Here is a 22,351-nt window from a genome sequence, read left to right on the forward strand (position 1 = left end):
TTTGAAAACTGAGTCTGCATGAAATGAACTTTTAGTGTGATCCAGTACAACGATTTGATTACCTGTGACTGCAGAACAAATAAGAGAGCACTGCAATGATGAAGTACATGAGATATGTCTGACATTATTAACAGCCTACTTGACTGAGTCCTCATTTAACCTTGATACTTATCCCTTGCATGATGCTGAAAGCTGCAGGTGCCCTAGCACTTGTGAACTTGAGCTAACGAGCTATGATGAGGAGGATCCAATATTTTGGGACCCCACACATATCAGAGTTGAAGCCTGGTGCTTCCAAAGGAATTGAGTGTTTCTTATCTGGCTAATGGCTCATATTTAGATATTTCGATTTCTGCTTAGCCTGTATAATAACTTTCAGCAATATCTCAGGAAGTGTGAGTTGGTGTGTCTCCAGAGTTTTTATGTTCTAGTAATACTGTGAGACAAGGAGGCAACATGTTTAATGATTGTAAAGGTAAAAATACACCAGCAAAATGCAAGAAGATGGCAATTCTAAGCTAGTCAGCTAAGTCTTGTGTATGTATCTCCAAGTAAAAGATCACTAAATGGAACATCAAATCTAATATTTTCTTACATGTTCAGGAGATCCATTTAAATAGTTCAGTAGTAAAGTCCATTTTTGTAAATCATTACAATTAAATATTCACATCATAGCAATGTGTTCTTTATGGGTTTTATAGCTCTTTTCAGCTTTACATTAGAATGTGATATGTTAAGCTGAAAAATATATAATGTTTACTGAATGGATTTGTAAATATTTTAAAAAGAAAATGACAGGTTTTAGAGGAAGCTGAGTTCAGTTAAACAATAGAGACTGTACTGAGACTGAGAATATGAAGCTGTGCAAAAATGGAGAGAAGAGCTTGCAAGAAAACAGCCAGAATGTACAGGTAGCTACAGCCTCAACAGAGACCATCTAGGGAAGACTTTGAACTTGCTGGGAGTACTATACTTCTGATAGCAATAAAGAGGACAGGTAGAAGAGGACTGCCACTGGCCTACCAGGTATATGTGTGCATATTGGCTTACCCCAAACTCGCATGTTACACAGAAGCTCCCCCTTCCTTACCCCAGTGATGTGCCTAACTTTCTTGTCAAGAAATCACACCATCTCATTCTCCCAGTGTTTATTGAGCCCTACTATCCCCAAGCTCTTCTCATAGCTCTCTTGCAAACCTTGTTTTTTCAAGATTTGTTGCAAAGGAAAAGAGCAATAAAGCACATGAAATTCAATATATTGAAATAGTGTTGAGTGTTAAAGTGATTACATGTTGGCTTTATGAACAGCTATGTTTTTCAGAAACATGCCATCCTTCTTCTAGGCAGCACATTCTAGATGGAACAATCTTCAAATCTTTAAGTCACCTTATATGTTCTTACCAATTATGAAAGCCCCTCCACCCTAAGTCACTGTGCTGCCTCAGAAAAAGCCTGGCAGTGCATGCTGTGGCCCCATCTCAATGCAAGGACGTGAGAAAGTCCCTTACAAACAGTGTCTCCCTCTGTAAAAGCAGAAGACATCCTTACCCAAAGCGGAGCAGTTAGATCCTCCTTGGTTTTTTATCATTTAACTGAGAGTAAAATGGTCCAGACTAGGGACAAGAAGCTCACAAGTTATTTTAGAATTATGTATTCATTTATTTCTGTCCACTTTCTAATCACCCCTTCCATCTCTGAAATACTATATCATAATGAATAGTTCTAATGTGACAGTTTTGCAGCATTTCAAGTTTAACTGTCAATGCCAGCATTAATATGGGATGTTTTCCCATATGTGCCTACCTAATTCCTATGAAAAATCTGCTTTATTCTCAATGTTAACAGAAATGTCAATGAGACTAGTAGGAGTTTAATACCTCTGCAAATAAAACCTGTGGATTTAGGGACGTAATTTCAGGTATCTGTGTTTGAAAAAATGAGTAGTTAGCTCATTCCGTATGACAATCCAGAGTGGAGGCACTGACAGTGGCTGATTACTATTGGAGTTAGGTGGTTCATTTTAATGTTATTGAGTACAGATGCAGAAACATTTATCTGAAAATACAGTACTCACTCGGTGTAATCATACATTTCCCTGTGTAGCTATTTGTTTTTGTAGCATGCCCTGTGAATTGGCATGACTGCTAAATTATGACTTGTCCCTGTAATTATTTCTAGGCACATTTTTCTTAGTGTCATTAAATCTATTCTGTAAACTAAACAACATTTTTTTTCCTAATTGAAATGAAGAATTTTTATGAGGAAAGCTTTGAAGAATATTTTTGTAATAAAGAAATATAGTATTTTCAAAAGGAGATATCACTAGCCAGAAGGAAAGGTATAAATTAGAACAACAAAATTGCAAGACTCAGGCCATAATTCTGTTTAAAGGCTCTTCATGATAAAGGTATGTCATTTTACTTAAGAGTGATAAATTGTATTGAGAAATTACGGACCACTGTTCCAATCCTAAAATTGGGAATCTTAATTTTTATTTCTGAATCTTCCTTTTATATGACTGTGGGCATTTCATTAATCATCTTTGTGTGTAACTTCTGCTTCCATAGAAGAGGAGTAGGGTATTTCATTATAATAAGTGTTGAGACCTCACTATATTTGTGAGACAAGGATTTCTACAGTGTGTGTGAGCTATTACTAATAAATAGCCTTAGAAACACTAGTGAAAATGTCAGACTGACTCCATTAGTGAGTTTTCTGTTTCAGATGTTGCTGTCTGGGGAGCATTTGAGAGCGTAAGGAAGAAAGAAGCTACCTTATTAGAGAAGTCATACCTGCTGTGAAACTGCTCTGAGCTTTAAGCTCTTAAAAATATTATATTTTTTTTTCACTAAAGTCTTAACAGAAAGGAAAACAACTTTATAGGGCATTTATTCCAATTTCCCTGATAGTTTTATTATATACATTATGTACTAAAGGTCAGCAGTGGCTTGGTTCCCATGGTGAAGCATTAGGAGAGCTCCTGGAGATTACAGTTTATGTTCTGCCTCTCTTTGAGGAGGCTCAGCTGAGAATATTTTGTGAGAAGCAGACTTCTTCCTGGAGAATATTTTGGTTTTGTTTTTGTTTGGTGACTGTTGTCATTAGCAGTTCTGGGCTCTGGGAGCATTCCTGGCTCCAGAGAATGTGCAGCCTGCAGTCTGGGGTTTTGGATGATGCACTGTAATTTGGGATTAAAAGGTTTAGAGGAAGTTTTCATGTGGCAAATTATAGCAGCCATACTCAGACATTGCAGTTCTACTTTATTTATGTATTAATTGTTGCTGACTTAGGTTGGTTCATCTGAGCTCTTAATCTCCAGTGCTGGCTATATACTCACTGGAGACCGGTGTGGTGTGGAAAGCTGTTAAATATGAAGGGTGGGGGAAAATGGATGAAGCCAGTGAGAGGGTTGCATGGTTATACAGGATTAGAGGTACATGTAGGCAATTCTGTTTTCTTCTTCCACCTACATACCCTTTGCAGTTCAGGTGGACTTCAGGAGAGATATGAACGTGACTTGTCAGTTACTTAAAGGATTTAGGTATGACAGGATAAAGATGAACAGTGTATTTATGTGGGCATCTTTGCCAGAATAGAGACAATAAGGATGATGTGAGAAAGGAATAGATTCAAGTTGTTGATAAAAATTAGAGAGACAGCATCTCAGAGAACTGTACAATTATGGTGGGTCTAGGCATTTTAAAATGATTGGCTCTCTGAATCGGTTTGAATACCGTTCTGTCCTGGAGACCTCCTGGTGGCTGTTTGCAAAATAAATTCCCTAGAGGAACACTCCTTAATATCTAAATGCTCATAAGATGTTTCTTTTAACACAAGTTCTCAAAGCAGAAAGAAGTAACATATTATGGAAGGAGCAATCTAGATATGTTGGAAGTCCTTAAAAGATGAGAGAAAAGAGAATCAAATATTCCTTTTTCTAAACAGCTTCATAGCAAATAAAACTTATTTCCAAAATAATGATTCTTATTTAAAAAAAAAACCAAACTCAGTGGTAGTATATTTAGAATTATTTCAATATCCCTACAACAGAAAGGCACAAATATTTATATGGTTATTTTAAGTTCAAAATAATGGTCCTATATTTACTCTAATGAAGACAGAATTTCTTCCTCTCCTTGTTTTTATTTTTCTGAGGTACTTTTAACTGAATTTTATGGGAATTAAAATTTCATTGATAATTAGAAGTATATTAATTTGGATAAACAGAAACCTGACATTCTACCTGCACCATTGATGTTTTTAAAGATAATTTTTGAACAAGCTTAACTTAGGAAAAGTCTTTTCTTGCAATTTTTCCTATCAAATTTCATGTAAAAGAAGCCTGGATTATTTCAGTGAGCCTGGCAGGACAAACTTTTGAACCTCTGGATAGTTCTGTGAACAATATTCAGCCATCACTGTTTATTAGAACTGGGGTTTGTCTGTCTGGACTATCTCTTGTCCTCTTGACTATAAAATCGGAATGAAATAGAAACCTTGAGAGAATCTTGCTTCCAGTCTGATTCAACTGGAAGTAGCAAGAGTTGCTTTGATAACTGCGATTCTTCATGTCAAAAATTGTGTAAAGTAAACCAAACCAACATATCTTGGGTGTTCCATGCTTAGACTATATCCTAAATATATTCACACTTATTGATAAAAGGATGGAAGAGTTTTCTCAGGCTTTATTTCAACATGTGGTAACAAAAGAGGCTAGTAATTCAGGAACAAAATAGTTCCAGGGAAGATACCTTAAGTTAGGATTCCATGCAATATAAGTTTCTGATTGTATTTCACCTGATGGTACTTGAGTGCCTCTTCTAAAAATGTCTTTTTAGTAGCTACTGCTGTTCTTTTCATATATTCTGAGCTCCCTGCTTTCAGAGGGACTTGCCCTACTGTTGGCTGAGCCAGAAACCATTAAAAAAATAAGGAAAAGTCTGGGTATTTTTTTGGTGCAGTGTTTTTTTTAAAGCAATTGGAGGTTGATTGATTCCATTTATAGCTTTCTTTTATGAGGGAGCTGCAATCAAGGGTTTCCTTCAAGATGTTTTTCTTAAATTTTATTCCATTTCTTGCTAAAAAGGGGAGGCATTAGTTCAGGCTTATGTAGAGATGAACCTCTGAGAGCACTTCATCTGGCACTTTTAAACTGAGGGTTCTGGATTTTCAGAAGAGAAACTGAAATAGGAGGCTGAAACCCAGCCCTCTGCACAGGCCAGCTTAAATCTTGTTAAAACATGTCTTTAGTGAAACATCATGGGAAAATGGTAAACTGGTGGTAGCTTGTTATAAGTGCCATGTTGGCTGTTAAATTCTACTTCTTAAGAAAAAAAAAAGAAAGGAGCGGCTGAGGGAATAAATCCAAAGCATTATTTCTTTATCATTTGGGTATGCCTCCAGAAGGAACATATTACCAGCTTATTCATATGTCAGTCAAACTTTAATTTTTTTTTTTTAACATGTGTCACTGGCAGCTACAGGAGCTGCTAGCTAAGACTTGTGTAACTAAAAACTCTGGTGTATTTTCATCATGTGTAAGACACCACTGAGACTTTTAGCTTCTTATTGTCCATGAGAACTGAAAATTGGAAAAATGGAGCCATTCTGCAGGCTGAAAGCCTGCCTTGTAACTTTGTTGACTTCTTTTTGCTTATAGCAAGAGTTAAGCCAAGAGCATTTCAAATATTGGTTGTCTTGACTTAGCAGCTAATCCAAGAGGAGAATCCATTCAGGGGGAGAAGATGCGTTGAGCTCTGAGCAAAATAACTACATTTACTTGCCTTTTTTTTTTTTTTTTTTTTGGTCTTGAAAAAAAAGACTTTCTGCAGCTTTAATTGAAGTCTCATGCCTTTTGGCCTTTTTACAGCTTTTGAATAAATTACAAGGAAAGAGTTTCTGTACTGGATTTGTCAATAACAATTTCTCTGAGTTCTGTGTTTAAAAAAAGTGTCAAGATATATCGTAGCTTCTGATTTATTGTCAGGTTTGTTCTTTAGCTCTAATCTGCAAAAATATTAAAAATATAAATCTTTAATGCTCTTTTTTTCTGCACTAATATAATTAATTTGTTACTGACACATAAGCTCTTAGCTGAGACTGGCAAGGGATGCTTATTGGAAATCACTGTATTGAACAAGGGTAGTATGTATGAGATGATATTTATTTTATTACAGCAGCATCTAGAGGCTTCATCTGAAATTATATTTCCTCTGCTAGACAGTGTATGAACACAGTGAGAGATAGTACCTGCTCTACCTACGCTCCTGCCTCATAAAAAAACCCCAAAATAACAAATAACAAACCACCAACACCCAAATGTGTTGCACAGGTGACATGCTCAAATTGAAATAAGTTCAAATTAATATAAGTTCAAATTAAAATACACACATTTTGATCGTGCATATAAATAAAAGTAAGATCTCGGAGACGACAACATTTTGTTTGTAAGCAACACAGAGCGTTTTTCTGAGAAGCACATTTCCTAGTCAGTCAAAGAGCCAATGCCAAAAGCTGGTTCAGCTGGAAAGTCTTTCAGGCAGGGTTTCTGACTGGCTTACTGTTTCCTAATTGCAAGGGCTTGTAAGGTTGCTGAACTTTTCATTTTGGTGATGATGATCTAGTCAACTATTTTTAAGGAAGGTGGTGTTCATGCAAAAAACATCTTTCCCCCATTTTAGGATTTGAGTAAAAACTTTGTTCCGTTATTGACTGAGACAGCAGGCAGTGACATTTTATGATGACTATCAAGCTGAGAAATGGGATAGATGTGGAAATAATGTTTCACTAGAACTTTTGTCTCTATTAGAGTAATTCATAAAAATCATCTTACTTAAGACATTTGGGAATTAAAATGGAGATTAAGGACAACTGGTTCCAAAAACTTCATACAGAGAAGAACTAAAATTTATCTTTAACTTGTGGCAAGGGCAATGGAATTTAAGTTACGGGCGTGACTGAAGGATGACATTCCAGTTTGTCATGTAGTTGTAAGAGTAGCATGGCTGGGTATTACGGCTCTGTGCGTGTGCACGTGCAGTGCACCCGAGCCCTAAACTTCCTGGTTAGTGCAGGACGTCCCCCAGTCAGTCACCTGCATAGACGAGACAACAGACTGATTTTGCAACAACAGAATTGAACTGGTGGCCTTCACAACAGCATTTGGCTAAGTGGTGCAGCAACTCTCTGGGTGGGAATCTCAGGCTGTCCTGGAGATCCCACAGGCAGCTCCTGCTGCACATATGCTGATCTGTACTTTTCCATGTGTTGATTAAGAACCTGACAATGTCATGGAGACTCTCCAGGTAGTTCCTGCAGCAGAACTGACCGGGTTGCACCTATTAAAACACTTGCAAATAGTCCGTAGAAACTGTTTCTGCAGGTGCATGGTCACATAGTGTAGTCTTTTGAACACAGTTAAGACAGGTGGGTGGTATTTTGCACATAGTTTATGTTATTCAATAACAATGGATCACGCACATGCTGGATGTTCATGTAGAGCTGTGGGCCAACAGGTTTGTAAGAGTTCAGCAACAATGAACATGCTGTTGCAAGTATCCTTGCAGTAGAGACTTCAGTTGCCATACAGAAAGCAACCATCACGTTTGAGAGATCTGATTCCTAAAGATACTAATAAATTCGTTTTCTTTAACAGTCACTCTTTTTATGTCCTATGCCTCTGTTCAACAGACTCAAGAGTGGAGTTGCAACTGGAGTACCTGCTCCAGTGTGGAAGTTGCAATCACCTTCCATAAACAGAGGCAAAATAAAAAACAGGGTGAGACAACATGGAAATAAAATGTTAAATGGATGAGACCCTACGCAAACTAAAAGTACCTGTCTTTCTCTAGGTAGCCTTATTTCCGAAGAGTAAATCACAGTGTATAGCCATAGGTAAAGGAGTACAAGTAGGTATAGAGTGTGTAGATTCAACTCAAAAAACCTCATTCTGTGCAGTAAGAAATGAAATTTTGTTAGCGTAAGACTTGAACGGCACGCAAGGATAGAGATACTGAGATTTTGCACTGTACAATTACCTGATAGGTCATTATGATGGCATCACACGAACAACCAAAATGCTGTTGGTAATCAAGTATATGGATTTCATTTGTGGTTGGGGTAATGAAAGGAATTACTTTCCAAAGTAACTTTAATTTACATAATCCGAAAGAAAAACAGAAACTTAGTCATTTTATGTGGAGAGAATTACTGCTGATCAATCAGATACAATAATTGTTCTAATTCCGAAATTAATTTGCATTACCTGGATTTGGTTTTCCAGTTTGATATTGTCTTGAATTGAAAAACCTGGAATAATGAACATTTAAACACCATTAAAAAGTCATGTTCATGTTCTGTATGTTAACAAAGACTAGGTAGTAATACTGGCCATTAAGCTTTGTGCTGAGAATGGATGTGCCGATCCTCAGCTACTATCACGTATATTCAATAGGGCTATACCTGTTTTATTGACAGGTTTGTCTGAAAGTCCTCCAAAATTCATGCAATAAACAATTTCCTTTTTTACCTTTAGCAACTGTTTAACAAATTGATTAGTTAATTGATGACATTCACACATTTCCTAGAAAGCAGCTCTCTACCAAATTTGCCAGTCCTGATTATTCATGGATAGTATCAATTAAAAGTACTTAGATTAAAGCAAGAGTGAAGGAAGCCCTAAGGAAATTGTATTTTACCTAGTTAACCTAGCATCAATTCAGTGTTAATTTCTCATTCAAATCTTTTGTACTTAGCAGCAGTGTGGTTTTACTTCTTCAAAAAGTATGTTCCAGACAGATGTGAGGAACACTTGATCTTCATATTTTTTTAAAACCTGATTTAATGAGTTTGGGGTATACAAGATATGAATAAAAATCTGTAGAGCAGCAATTAACTTTTAACAAGTCTATGTAAACTGCAGCATAAATAGAAAATTATCTATGTAAGTCACAGACTGGTAAAGATCTATTAGATCATTTTAACTGTTCTCTTAAAATTTACACAGAAAAATGCTTACTCTTGAATTATTGGGATAAGTTGAGTGCCGAGATCTTCACAGTGAAACCATTTTTCAAAGAGGACATTAGTTGATTCTCCAACATAGTATCTGACAAAGTAAAAATGTTAGTCAACCCTTTTATTAACTAACAGATCAGGCAGTTTCAGTCTCTTCAAGAAAATAGCTACCTGATGTTGTGCAAGGATGTGTTATTCTCAAGCCTGGTGTACTTTATTCTGAAGAATGGTTATTTGGGGAAGTTCTCTGTTTCCCTGGTTAGCTGACTCAGTGGATGGGGTGCTCAAACTTCTATGGAGGGCCTGTAGTTCTGCTGATCAACCACAGCTAAGTCACCAAATTTCTTTAGCAAACTTTCCAGATTCAATCCTGGAAATTACTGGTGCCATGCTCCCTTGGGATCAATAACTCCCACTTTGGATGTAGTTACTGCAAAACTAACTGTTGCCAAATACCATTTCCAGTAACTATTCCAGTAACTACTTCCATGCAGCTATGAGATAAATGCTTATATTTGAGTCAGCTTATTTACTGTCCATGCATGGACTAATAAGAAAACAAGGTGGCTTATGGACTTTTTTTCAAAAACTAGGTGATTGTCACCTGCGTAAATTTGGGGAGTGTTTTTTAGCTTGCCCCTCTGAAGAGTAATTTAGTGCTTCACTTGCATTACTTTATGTCTTAAATAAATAAATTGTTCTGAGATCATCAGGTCAAGGGCGCTATAATCTGCGGAATGGCAAATACAGAATTTACCTACAGATCTACAAAAGACTGCATGGACTGGCAAGGGAGTGATGTTCCAGTACAGTCACTCATATTGCAACTGATTGTAAATAGGTCCTATGTGTCCTTTGGGTTAAAGTCACTGGAATGTGTGTTTGTAGAGGAAAACAAGGCTTACATAATTATACTATGCATGTTTGTGTATTCATATCTGTCTTCTCTATCTATATAAGTACTGTCCAGAAACTTTCTAAGAGCTTCCCAGCTCCTCAAGTTTTGCAAAAATGGGTTACTCAGAAGAGAGTAATGTTACTAATACCTCCAATATGGAAAAAGCTGTGCTACAAGCACAAATTCTGAACACAGAATCTACAGAGAAAGAGATGTTACAAACATCTCAACTGGGAAGAGGCCTTGCACCTGGGAAGGACTTTGCACTTCACTAGGTGTTGAAGAATCCAACCAGGTAACTAACATCAAACTTAGTTGTTTCTGTACTTGTTTGCCATAGGATTAAGATTAGCTAGTTCATTTTTCTTACAGTATAAAGCATGTAACCATTACTTAGGCTGAAACACTGGGGCAGGCTACTTATTCTTCACTTGTACAATAATCAGCATGCTGGGGGCTCTGATTTACGACTGAGGCTTGTAGGCACAATAAATATAGAACAGTAACATAGTATTAGACCTTGAGTCAGCATACTTCAATGTTTTTATGACTTCCTCTTGTACAGTCTTTGCTGCAGGTGGCTGGGAGTGAAAAAAGTTTGAGAAGATTAGAAGTTCTAGTTGTAAATCCTCATCTTTCCCAGGAGCACATAGAGAGACAACGCAGGTTCAAAAGTATGACATCATTTTTCGCTTCCAAAACTTCAGGTGCCTTTGTTCATCATGTCAGTGTGAAAACAAGGGCACTAATAACCTGTAAGTGATTTATTTTCAGGCACCTGATTAGATATTTTCAATTAAGAGTGTTTTGTTAATTGAATTATTTTTCCACCTGCAAAACATATGGTAGCTTTTAGTTTAATTTCTCCACAAGAGCATGACTATATTGGAGTGCAAATCTCTAGATCTGAGATCCCTAGAAGGCATTCAGCATCTCTCTAACTCATACCATTCACAGACTTCAAGTACAAGGTAGGTTATTTACTTAAAGTTATCTAAAGCTACTTATGTTCCTTTGTTATAAATTGAACATTCTCTGAATCACTGGACAATTGTTTCTAGCTCAAAATATCTTTTTAATAATATAAGTGCTCATGATCTACAGACCTGCAATGAAGGAGAAAAAAGAAGTGACAAGCGTGTAGATGAACAACGTTTTAAATGTACTGGATTTGTCTTTAGCTTGGAAACCAATAGGGTGTGGGGTGTTTTTTTTAATAGTTCCTTTCTTAGTTTCTTATTTCTTTCTTTAGCCTTTTTTGTTCGAATGAAAAAGTATATCTTTCTAGCTCTGCATATTCGCAATCTTCCTGCTGTGACACTGCCCATGCAACAATCAAAACTGTAGGCAAAAGGACAGAAACAATATGTTACAGTTATTAATGCAGTTTTAAATCTTTATAAATTACATCAATAGGTGTAAACTCTCTTTGGTCAGTCATATCTTGTTAATATCAAAACAGCTTTGCTAACTCAGCTAATATTACTGCTATAATTTGCCTTTTTAGACCTATGAATTCCGGATGACCACAGGACAAGGTCTAGTCCTGCTCCCACTAGAATACAAAGTAAACATCTAATTTCTTTGAAGATGTTCTCATAAGGCAGTAAAAATTAGGTAAAGACATGTAGCATGTAGAGGGGTTAGTGTTAAGAAAATTGTCTTTTGTTTCCAGCTTCCCACACACTTGCCAAGAAAGTTGTTCTTCATCTTTTTGCTTTCAGTGCCTACAAAGGAATTAATGTTCTGCCTGCCTGTCAGAATTACTAAAAAAATCTTTTTTGATTTGTATTGTTACAGAGCTCTGAGATTTTAAAACTTAGGGCAATAGTAGTGAACAATACATAAGTAAATAGCTGTAACCACAACATGCATTTAAGACATCTCAACATGTGCCTTCTTTAACTAAATCAAATGCTAAATGAGGTGTCTGTCTATGTGTATATAGATGAAGGGCTGTGTGGAGAAAATTAGTACAAAATTACCACAGTGAATCTGATAATTTATCAGGAAAGTAAAATACAGTATTGTACTGACATGAGAAATTGGTTACAAATCCTAACAGATTAGCCAACAGTTTATACTTCACCTGAGCCCATCAATTTCTGTCTTTAGTCTTTCCCTCTCAATCACAAGACCCACAGTGTTTGCATATCTCTGAGGAGAATGAGGTATCCTAGCAGGTAGGAGGAACATCTGTTCAAAGAAATGGAAAGCATCAGTGTCAGGAAGTTTTTGTTCTCTGTGTTGCCCTTCCCCTGCCCCCCAATCTGCAAAATCTGCTGCTCCTTGCCCCACTTTTCCCCTACTCTTTGTTGACACTGTGTGGCTCCTTTGCAGCTGCACCCACTTTGGTACCAACAGCCCAGCAGATACTGTTTCTTGCTTCCTCAGTGACTGATGACCGTTGACTCTGCAATCAGCACTGCCTTTACGGCAGTCAGGTGCTCTCCTTCTGGTTTGATCATCATTGCTAGACACAACTGAAATGAAAATCTAACCAATTACTTATCTGGAATTTATAAATTTACTGCAATTTCTGAGTAGTAGAAATGGCAATTAAAAGCAAGTTTGTTGTCAGCTCAAGAAAATGTCTAATCTAATCAACCACATGTATCTCTCCAACACAGAGAGCACCTCTGATTGCATGATAAGGAGTGTTGTCCTCTGCAGAAATAATGAAAAATTATGAGAGGCTACTTAGTCACGCAAGTGACAAAGTGAATAGTCAACATTTGGTTGGGAAAAGTCTATTACTGAGGTTTGAGAATAAACCTTTTAGTGGCAGCTATCTGAATATGTAGGAAGGTGGTAAGCCTGTACTGTTCTTCAGTGCTACAGATTTCTTATCCACGTTTGGACAAGTCATCACAATTTCTCTGTCTGCAAAGTAGAGCTAATGATAGTGCTTCACCAGGACTAGTGTCAGTCTTCCCACTAAGGATATTACGTGCTCCTTTTCATTAATGCTTCTGGTACATACTAAGATCTCAGCTGGACGTACTTCTCCAGTGTGAAGTGTATTACCAGAATCTCACCATCTATAGGTTTGAAAATGTAGATCTGTTTCTTCATTGAAAATGTCATAATACTTTTAACGACATCAAGCTATCGGGTCTAATATATGTCTTCTACTTTAAAGGCTGGCCCTACTAGATCTAATAATCCTTTCAAAGACTGCGTGCAGTTCAACCTTGTGACAATAATAATGAACGGCAGTTGCAGTGCACCTAATAACTTGTAGTAACACCAAGTAAAATATCTAGTCATGCTCTCATTAAGAGCACTGCAGCCTATACTTTAGCAAGCCCACTATTATAAGGAAAAACACTGAGTGCAGCTGGACACATTTTATCCATAAATTGCTCTTTTGAAACTCTTCTTATATTGTGATGGTTGTGAAGGCTAGCTGTGAGCACCAGAGAAGGCTGAAAACAGCTAAATCTCTCAACTTTAAGTTCTAGGCAGTTTGGTAATGGTGTGTTTGGGTGGGTGGGCGGTATGTACCTGGCAATGTGTAAATCAAAGACTGACCCACTTGAATTCACATGCCAGATTCCATGCCATGCAGGGGAATAGCAACTCCTCTCAGTATATTCCTGACTATCTAAATGGGTATCCCAAATTCCCAGAGAGACTTTTATCTGTTATTGAAGTCACGAAATGTTGAACACAGTGCATTGTTGTTTGCTGTGAATCACATGGGATTTGCTATATTGCATTGAAGGTTGTTTGTTTGTGGTTTTTTTTTTTATCCTGATGCCATGTCTTGCACAGCAGGAATAAATGGATTTTTAAATACTTCACAGAATATTCATTTAACATACCTATGCACAACAATAACAGAAAAACAACCCTGTTTTACCTCCCCTTCTTGGATGACGATGTCTTTTTGTTTCCCATTTTCAATTATCTTCAAACACATATCTCCTTTAACCTGGTAAAAAAGCTGAAGGAACAGGAAAATAACATTAAGGCAACTACTCCAAAACATTCTGTACTTCGTATTCTGTATATAAAGGATACATGGAAAAATACATTCAATCTGTAATTACAAATAATTACAGATTTTTTCCTAACAATGAATAACAGACTTTCAACCTTTGTTACTTTTGAAAATTATACTAAATATGTATTATTTCCATTATCTTACATATGTCTGACAATCTAAGAGGTCTGTAACTGCTTATAGAGCTATTCTGTGAACCCAGTGGAATTCCACTGCGCTATGTTTACTCCTGAGAGTTACTCTTTCCAGGGCTGGGATGTTATGGTTCAGACATCTGTTAATTACACTTCAGATGTAGCAGGGTTTTAACTGTTACATTCAGTCAAATTAAATGTCACTTTTCCAAAAAAGCTCCAGATATGCATGCACAGGTGTTTTGGGTGTGTGTTTTCATTTTCAATGGAGATTTCTCATATGGGAATAATTGCCCATTTGGAAGCTGTTCTGCTTTATTTCTGTGGATACCCTTGAAGCCCGGCAACAGCTGCTCCTCTTCCTACTGTGTATAGAAAAGGATTATATTCAAAGCATGTATAAGGACAGAACCACTGAACCCATAATTCTGTCTTCAGTGACCTTTACACAGCTCTGTTTTCAGAGTAGCTTTGTGGGGGCTCTGAGGTGCTCAGACCTAGCCTCATGTTTCATGCCAGAACTGTGCTATGATCTGTAAGCGGGTCTCTCTGACACGGATTAATGGGAACATTTTTCCTTGTTTTATATAATAGAGAGTGATAATATACCAAAAAGTCAACTTTCACTTTCTGCCGCACTCTGCCAAGCTTCTAAATGCTTTCCATGTTCTGTTTGCTATATCTACAAACCAAACAGATTAATTCATATACTTGCTAGTGCAGCTGAAATTGTCTCTCTAAATCAGGTCTGAAACCTGATTAAAACTTAGAATTATAATGAAAATAATTTTATTTATAGTAATTCACTACAATTTTAGCAAAATGGAAAATAAATAAGGGAAAGAAGAAACCACTGAAGTATATAAAATCCCCAAACTAAACCTTTTCAACATTGGAAAAGTTTAATAAATGTTTTGAATCAAGATTACATCCAAAACAATTTCAAAATATTAATACGTACCCCTGAGAATTCAAGCAACACATTTATGAACATAGGAAGAATAAATACGCTGCCAAGGGAATGAAACAGTTGAGAGACCTGAAGATGTACTGGAAAAGAGCTCACACTGAGAGCTCTTACGTGAGTTAAAAGTTCACCATGTGCCGGGGACATCACCATGGATAAATTATGACTCTTTTCCAGGTGGCCACAGTGCCAGGCTACTTATCCTTCTTACACTCCATTTCCCCATGTTCTTTTCCTGTCATTTTCTTTGGTGTTATTGAATGACCATATAAAATGCTATGGTAGCCCTCATTACAGAGCACATCGGGCAAAGCTAACTGCTCATTGTACAACATAAAGTGATTTGAGTGGGGAAATGATCTCTCCTTCATGTCAAAAAAGACTCATCTAAGACCTTAAGATCCTGATGGATTATCACACAGGTCATTGGTAATATGGCCCTGGTAATGCTGAAATTGAAAGATCCTTTTTGGATTGTTGAGCTTTGGAGCATTATCTTCCCTACAACTACTGAGGAAGCTATTATTGAACACATGTACTGGACATGTATGAGAGGGAAAGGACAACAGAGGCAGATGCTTATTCTACTTGTGACCATGAATCACATAGCTAAGCAACTTTCTGGTAATGAGAGACTGGGGAGGGGAAGGGAGCCATCCAGTTCAATAGCAGAGCATCACAGTCATAAGGAAAGATTCTGAATGCTGAATTTTGAATTAAAATAATTGTTTTGCAATGGGAAAGGAGGAATGAGGTGGGTTACACTTTGCCAATGCAACTGTTTTTTCTGACTGAATTTAAATAGTACCTTTCACTACAAATTATGGTCTATTCTTCAAAACTTTTTTTAAAAATGTCTGAGCACTTGTTATCCATAAACCATCTGATGTAACGGTGACTAATACAAGTGGCACTAATTATTGATACTACTGCTTTGCTTATATTACACCCTGAACTTTTACCAAGAAAACTGTCAACTGTTTTCTCAGTGAGTTACAGTCCATGCCCATTTCACAGGACAGTTTGGCAACACAGTATTGTACTGTCTTTTTGCTGGAATGTTATTTTTTTCTAAATGCTGACTGAGCTTTGCATTCTGGGCAAATCTAACCTCTTCCTAAGTATCTCCTGGAAGAATCAAGGCCTGACTAAGGAAGTACTGGTGTGTTGGGGGGTACACAAACACACACATATATATGTATGTATATACACAAAAATGTATATAGTTAGAGAGTAAGTCAGTGCAGTCTCTTTACCTTACTGTAGGAGAATTACATCCTCCTTCCTTAGCCTGCTTCACTCTTCTTGATCGAGCTTCAAACCTGATAGTGTTGTGTTAAGCTGCAGTGAAAGGCAGCATGACCAGTGCTGAATCATTGTCAAGTCTGTAAATGGGTATTTCACTCAATTATGCAGACTCATAAAATAAATTACACAGGCATTTCTGGAGAAAACAGGTGGAGATGTGGAGAGGTGGGAGTTCGCTGTTCCCTTTAGCAGAAGCATCACTGAAGCTACTTGTCTTGACAGGAATTAATTTCAACAGGGTAGTAGAAGTGTAGATACCACCTTGAAAAGAGCACTATCATCCCCACCATATAAACAAGGTGAGAATTGTATTGCTCCTTCATCCAGGTACGTGTATTCTAGCAGAGTAACAAAGGGAGTATGTAGCAGGGGAAGAACACAGTGTTTCTAATCGGTTTGCATTGGCCAATTAAAAAACAAGTCGATTTTATGTACAGCAATGTATGTAACTTAATTTACATCCACCTTTGATATCAAGCTCTGCCTAGGTGTAGGAGCCCAGAGCTCTGTGAGGGCTTTTGTAGCTGAGAGCTTATTCACAGACCTCTACATACCTGCAATCTGCAGTGTACTTTGAGTATTGACTGCTTCTGAAAGTGGAATTTGGGATAGCTTAGCCACTTCTGGGATTAGGCTCTGACTTGGCATATCCCGGTTTCTATTGCTTGTGAGATTGCTAAGTACTAAATTAATTTGTGGAGCAAATCAAATTCTGATGTGGGAGTAGAGCCTGGATGTTCTCCAGACTTTGGTGGTGATTGATCTATTTGAGCACAGAAAAACAATTTTCTCCTTCTGTCATCACAAGGTTTTTCAGCCACTGGAAGTCTAGGAGGCAAAGAGATGAGGAAGGTAGAAAAAACTATGTTGTGGGTTTGCTGGGTTTTTTTGTTGTTGGGTTTTTTTTTTTTCCCCTCTGCTCATTTACATTTAATCTGTGAAACCCGAGTACTAGCTAAGACTCATCCCAAGGGTTTTTATACAGCAAACTTATTTCTGAAGACACAATCTCCTTCTGATGCAAAAGGATCATGACTCTCATTACTTTGTAAAAGGAGCTTTGTTTCATATTAAAATATTCAAAGAGTTTTCACCAGATAAATGTGGGGGGGGGGGGTTTAAATGTAAAGAAGCGAAAAAGTTTCTCTTGCTTTGCCACAAGTTTCCTAGTTTTCCTAGCTTTATTTGGGAGATAAGCACCACAATACCGTCTGCTGGAATGCTCACCTAGCCCCTGTTTCCCCTCCTCAGGCATCCAGTATCCCCATACAGTAATGCAAAGGGCTGCAAGGGAAGAGTTTCTCAAAAGCATGTTGCCTAGAGAGCAGCACACACTAGAAGGAAGGGTTCAGGCTTCATTTAAGCAGGTAATTTTCCAGAAACTGGAGCCAAGTCTTACTTATGGTGTGTGTGTGAGGGGGAGAAAAAGAAAAACCCAAACTCAGGTTAGAAAACTCAGGTGAGCTGTGGCAGATGTGACCTCAAATCTGTATCGTGTTTCAGAGCAAAATGTTACTACATCTCAGTCAGACTGTGTAAATATGCTAGAAGAAGCTAAAGAGATTGGCCAACATGATCAAAGGAGAGGGAATTTCGGTTCTGAGAGCCCTCTTTAGGGCTGCAGTGTAAGGGCTCTAACCTGTGAGGTTGCATCAGTACTTCGGTGGCTGTATCCATGTTAAACAACCTAGATGTTGAGTGCAGAAACTTAGGGTAAAACACACACAGTGCAATGAGAAGCTGGGCTTTTAAAACTGAGCAGAATATTGTGCCAATGCAAATGTGTTGCAGGTGGTAGATGAAAGGCTGTTTTGAATTTCTCTGCATGGAACTGCACTGTTTTATGTAGACTCAACGTCAGAATATAAATTGTTAAGAAATCCGTGTCATCTAGTTGAGAATCATTGTGTTTAAGTGGTGGACTGAAGTGGGTAAAGAGGTAGGAGCCTAACTACTTCTGTGATTCTAGACTTAGCTGTTAGCATATCTCACTTTGCGTTGAAGCAGCACAAGCAATGCAGCAAATAAAATCTGAACTTGGTTTTAATATAGCTAAGCTTTGTTATGATCATGGTTTTTATCTGCCATTAACTTCTTCCAAAACATACCCCCTTTCAGTTTTTAAGTTACATGGTGAATTTATAAAATGACTAGGGGTTCCCTGCCCCACCCCCACCTCAGGCTTTACAATGCCGAAACTCACAAATGCTACTGTATGATGAAAAGTTCAAGAGGCAAAGGTACATCCAGGACTATTCCCTGGTACTTGGAATGCACCTGCTACCCCGTAGCCATGAGGGGTTGAGCATCATGTCAGGGCCGCCACAGAAGCTTTCAGTGGTCTCATCAAGTTGACTACACAAGAATTTAGTCACTAGTCCATGTAATCCAAAACTGTCTTGACAAGTGAGGTAGACTGGAATAATTCCTGTGAAAACTCATAAAACTAGCTATATAGTACAAACACTTTCTTTTTAGTGCATATTAAGAACGTTTGGTCTATATAGCTATATAGGTGCATTCTCACAGCAGTTTTTTTGCCATGTTTCAACAGAAGGTGCGTTTCCCAAAGCAATTCAGTTTCATTTTGAGAATGTGTCTAATTTAGAGGCAGAGAATGTCCGAGTAGATGTTCATTGACTCTATTCTGATGGAGAAGGGAGCAGGGAGGAAATTAACAATTACAAATAGGGAAAAGAATGAATATGATATAGTGGTAAAGTCAAGCCAAAGACTGTGAATGGTTTATCTCTTGTAAGGTGCAGCTTGATTTGGTTCCTTATAAAACCTGTCCAATGGAAACAATGTCTCAGGCATGAGGCAGTACTACTGTGCAGAAGGATGCCAAATAAGTAGTGTGCAGAAAATTAAGAAGGAAGCGATATAGCACAGAGAAAACTTACTTACATACAACTCCTGCTTGCTGAGAGGAGCAAAAAAGTTGTGTGAAACTAGCTGCCTTTTTAGCCTAAGCAAATGCTCAGGAGACAATCCTAAAAGGCTTTGAAAAAAGTCCAAACCAAGCCTCCAGCTTTTCTCATAATTAGCCAGTCACAGTTGGTCTTCCCAATACACCTGCACATCAACAGCACCAGCAGAGAAGAGCTTGGCAGCAGAGGGATGCTCCTAAGCCCTCATCTCTGCATGTGAACCCCTTGTTGCTGTCAACTGCAGGCTGACAAGCGCAAGTTGTGCCACAGGACATACTATAAGCTGTGTGATAACAGGCATAAAATAATGAGTGAACAGAGATAAACACTCCTAAATTTAACTTTCTTTTCTAAACCGACACTTCTTTGCTATCAGAATTATCTAGTAGAATAGCATCAGCTAAATTTGCATAAAGGATTTGTGGGTTTTCACATTCATGATTTGGCCTGTTAACAGTATACCTATATAGTTTGTCTTTCGAATTGTCACTTAGAAATCTAAATGACCTTTTACCTGCCAAAATAATGAGCTGAATGTATTTTTGAATTATTATTTTTTTAATCCCAAGTCTAATTTAGCTATGTGTCCTTTTACTAGGACACTCTCTGCCTCACAATTCTTCTCTAATGAAAAACATGGATCTAAAGGCTTAATTGATCACAGGAAAATGCAAATGTGTCTGGTGAAAAGCTGTGGTAAAATGTAACATATGACTGTATTGTACGTCCATAAAACTGGACAAAATTGGCCTATATGTTAAACTGATATGTAAATGATAATACTTCTCATGTGTATATTGCCAACTTTCCTATCTGATAGGAATTTTACGTTTCTATTTTGTTGCCGAATAATTGTGGAAAATTTGCTATGTAAATGAGTATGTATTGATACCTAAAAAAATCTTGTATCCAGTTGAATTAGCAATAATTTACTATTCTGTTGCACACTGATAATAATTATGCCTTTATAGATACAGCTAACTTTTTATACTGTTGGAAAGTCATACAATGGGTTTAGGCTTATTAAAGGTAGGCCAAATTCTTTTCAAACACAGGAACATCTTGTAAAACAAACAAAAAAAAATGAAGTAAATTATATCAATCTAACTTTCATTTTAAGGGAGGGTGAGGAGGAGATAAATTTTTTAAAAATGAAACAGCACAGGAGTGGGCCAGGGACCAAAGATAATCCAGTATGAACTGGGAGATGGAGGGAGAGACAAGATCATAAAGAAAAGGAAAAAATTACAATCTGTTTAATATTGTAGTGCAGGCTATTGTACCAGTTAAACTTCAGCTTGTTTTTGTATGTTCCTCTCTTAGTGTATGGCTCTAATGTATTCTTCAGAGAAAGAAAATAAATTAGTTGTATAAAACCAGAAAGATTAAGTTACAGAAAAAAATTATTTGGAATCATTAACTTCCATATGTACCTTCACATACTTTCATTTTATGCTTTGCCAAGCCTTGATGTCATGACATTGATAACAAAATTCACTCACTCTTTTTTAATCTAATATATAATACTCAGCAATATGCCATAACAGCAGTGTACAGGTCAGATATTCTTAGTGCTTTCTGAGCAGTCGTAGTACAGATGTGATTGTTCCTTTCCCAGGGACATAAAAGTGTTAACGAAACTACGTTTTGTTTTCTCCAGCTAAGCATCTCTGGAATTTCCGTGTAAATATCTGATGGATGCTAAATTCTTCTGGTTAGCAGCAATCACTTCAAAGGCGCTGCCCTGAGACCTGGCTTGCCTCCTTCCCAGCTGAAGCAACCTGCCAGCGTGGTCCTGGGTGTTGCCAGAGCTCCCCCTGCGCCGCCGATTAGAAGGGATGTAATTGAGCGTGATGGGTAACCTGGTACGTGACTGGAGGTGCCTGTGCCCACAGCCGTGGGTGGGATGTGAGACTGTGGTGGCAATACAAAGCAGGCAGGAGTCTGACAGTGATAAGGTAGCAACTGCTTTTCTGTTATAATGACTATAAACACCTGCATGGCACAATTATAACAGAAAATAAAGGCTGCTGTGAAATGGTTGCGTTCGTTTTGTGAGAAACGAATCAGTAATAAGTAAACACAGATTTTTGTTTCTTTTTAAAACATTTTATTGAACTTGACTCAATTCTGCCTTAAAGCTTAGGCTTAGGTTTCCAAAGCTACTTAAAATTGGGTGGCCAAATTTTATTGGAATTATGTGAAATTAGATTACTCTTCTGGGAAGCAAGGCAAATTTTCTCCTGTCCTGAAATCCTTACTGCCAGGCCTGTAGTGTCCCCTTTCCCCTAGGGTTCCTTCAGAGCCAGGCGTGACTCAGAGGAGTCCTCAGGCCAAGCAGAATTCTGACAGGTTTCTACTCTTTCTTCCTATATTCAGTATTTGGCACAATGGCTACTCAGAATCAAAGCAGTGGGATGGCTTTCTTTTGATACAGATGAAGTGCAGTGAAGGGGACTGATATGAAAAATGCTTAGGGACTGTACTCTTCAACCTTCCAAACCTGAATGAAAGCTGAAAATGCTGATATATTTCACAAAGTCCAGAAAAATATAATTTCAAGCTGGTCAAAATATTTAATTTTGATTTTTGAATTTTTTTTAGTTTTGAAATATAAGACCGATCTTCTGCAACAAAATATCACTTTAAAAATATCGTTACCTTTCCAAAGTTTTGTTCCAAAATGTTGAAATAAGACATTTTCATGTGTCAGAACGCTTTCTCTAGTTGCCTCTTGGAAATGAATTACAGCAAAATAGATCTGATCTCATGTGCTTGTTTCAAAGGAAATGCACAGATGGTGTATGGTTCTGTTTAAGTCTTCGAATAGATCTAATAAATACAACATCACTGAACCTGGCATTGCTAATCTGTAGCTGTAGCTTCAAAAGTATCTGGATTTTAATCATTATCGATCAATTAAGACACCAAAGCATAAACAACCTATAGGTTACCTCTTCTCCTTCTTCAATGTGATAATCCTTCCTTTCATTTGGCCCTCCAACAAACATCACATTCAGTTGATGACGATGCCTAGAAAAGGAAATGACTTTTTAAAGCTACCTCCACTCACAGTGTTCTTTATTTCAT

The 22,351-nt window shown here is 37.5% G+C and overlaps 1 protein-coding gene across 2 annotated transcripts in view; it reads right to left on the reverse strand.

Moving 5' to 3' along the window:
• The window catches only part of HAAO (3-hydroxyanthranilate 3,4-dioxygenase), a 37,927-nt gene that overhangs the window by 11,160 nt on the left and 4,416 nt on the right, over window positions 1–22,351 (reverse strand). For both annotated transcript variants that reach the window (XM_075089025.1, XM_075089024.1), the window contains exons 2-6: window positions 22,216–22,294; window positions 13,779–13,862; window positions 12,003–12,109; window positions 9,017–9,106; window positions 8,264–8,307 (exon numbers count right to left, since the gene is read on the reverse strand). In XM_075089025.1, the coding sequence (XP_074945126.1) occupies window positions 8,264–8,307; window positions 9,017–9,106; window positions 12,003–12,109; window positions 13,779–13,862; window positions 22,216–22,294 (404 nt within the window). The remainder of the gene's footprint in view (window positions 1–8,263; window positions 8,308–9,016; window positions 9,107–12,002; window positions 12,110–13,778; window positions 13,863–22,215; window positions 22,295–22,351) is intronic.

The sequence above is a fragment of the Phalacrocorax aristotelis genome, chromosome 3 (assembly GCF_949628215.1).
Source record: "Phalacrocorax aristotelis chromosome 3, bGulAri2.1, whole genome shotgun sequence".
NCBI lineage: Eukaryota > Metazoa > Chordata > Aves > Suliformes > Phalacrocoracidae > Phalacrocorax > Phalacrocorax aristotelis.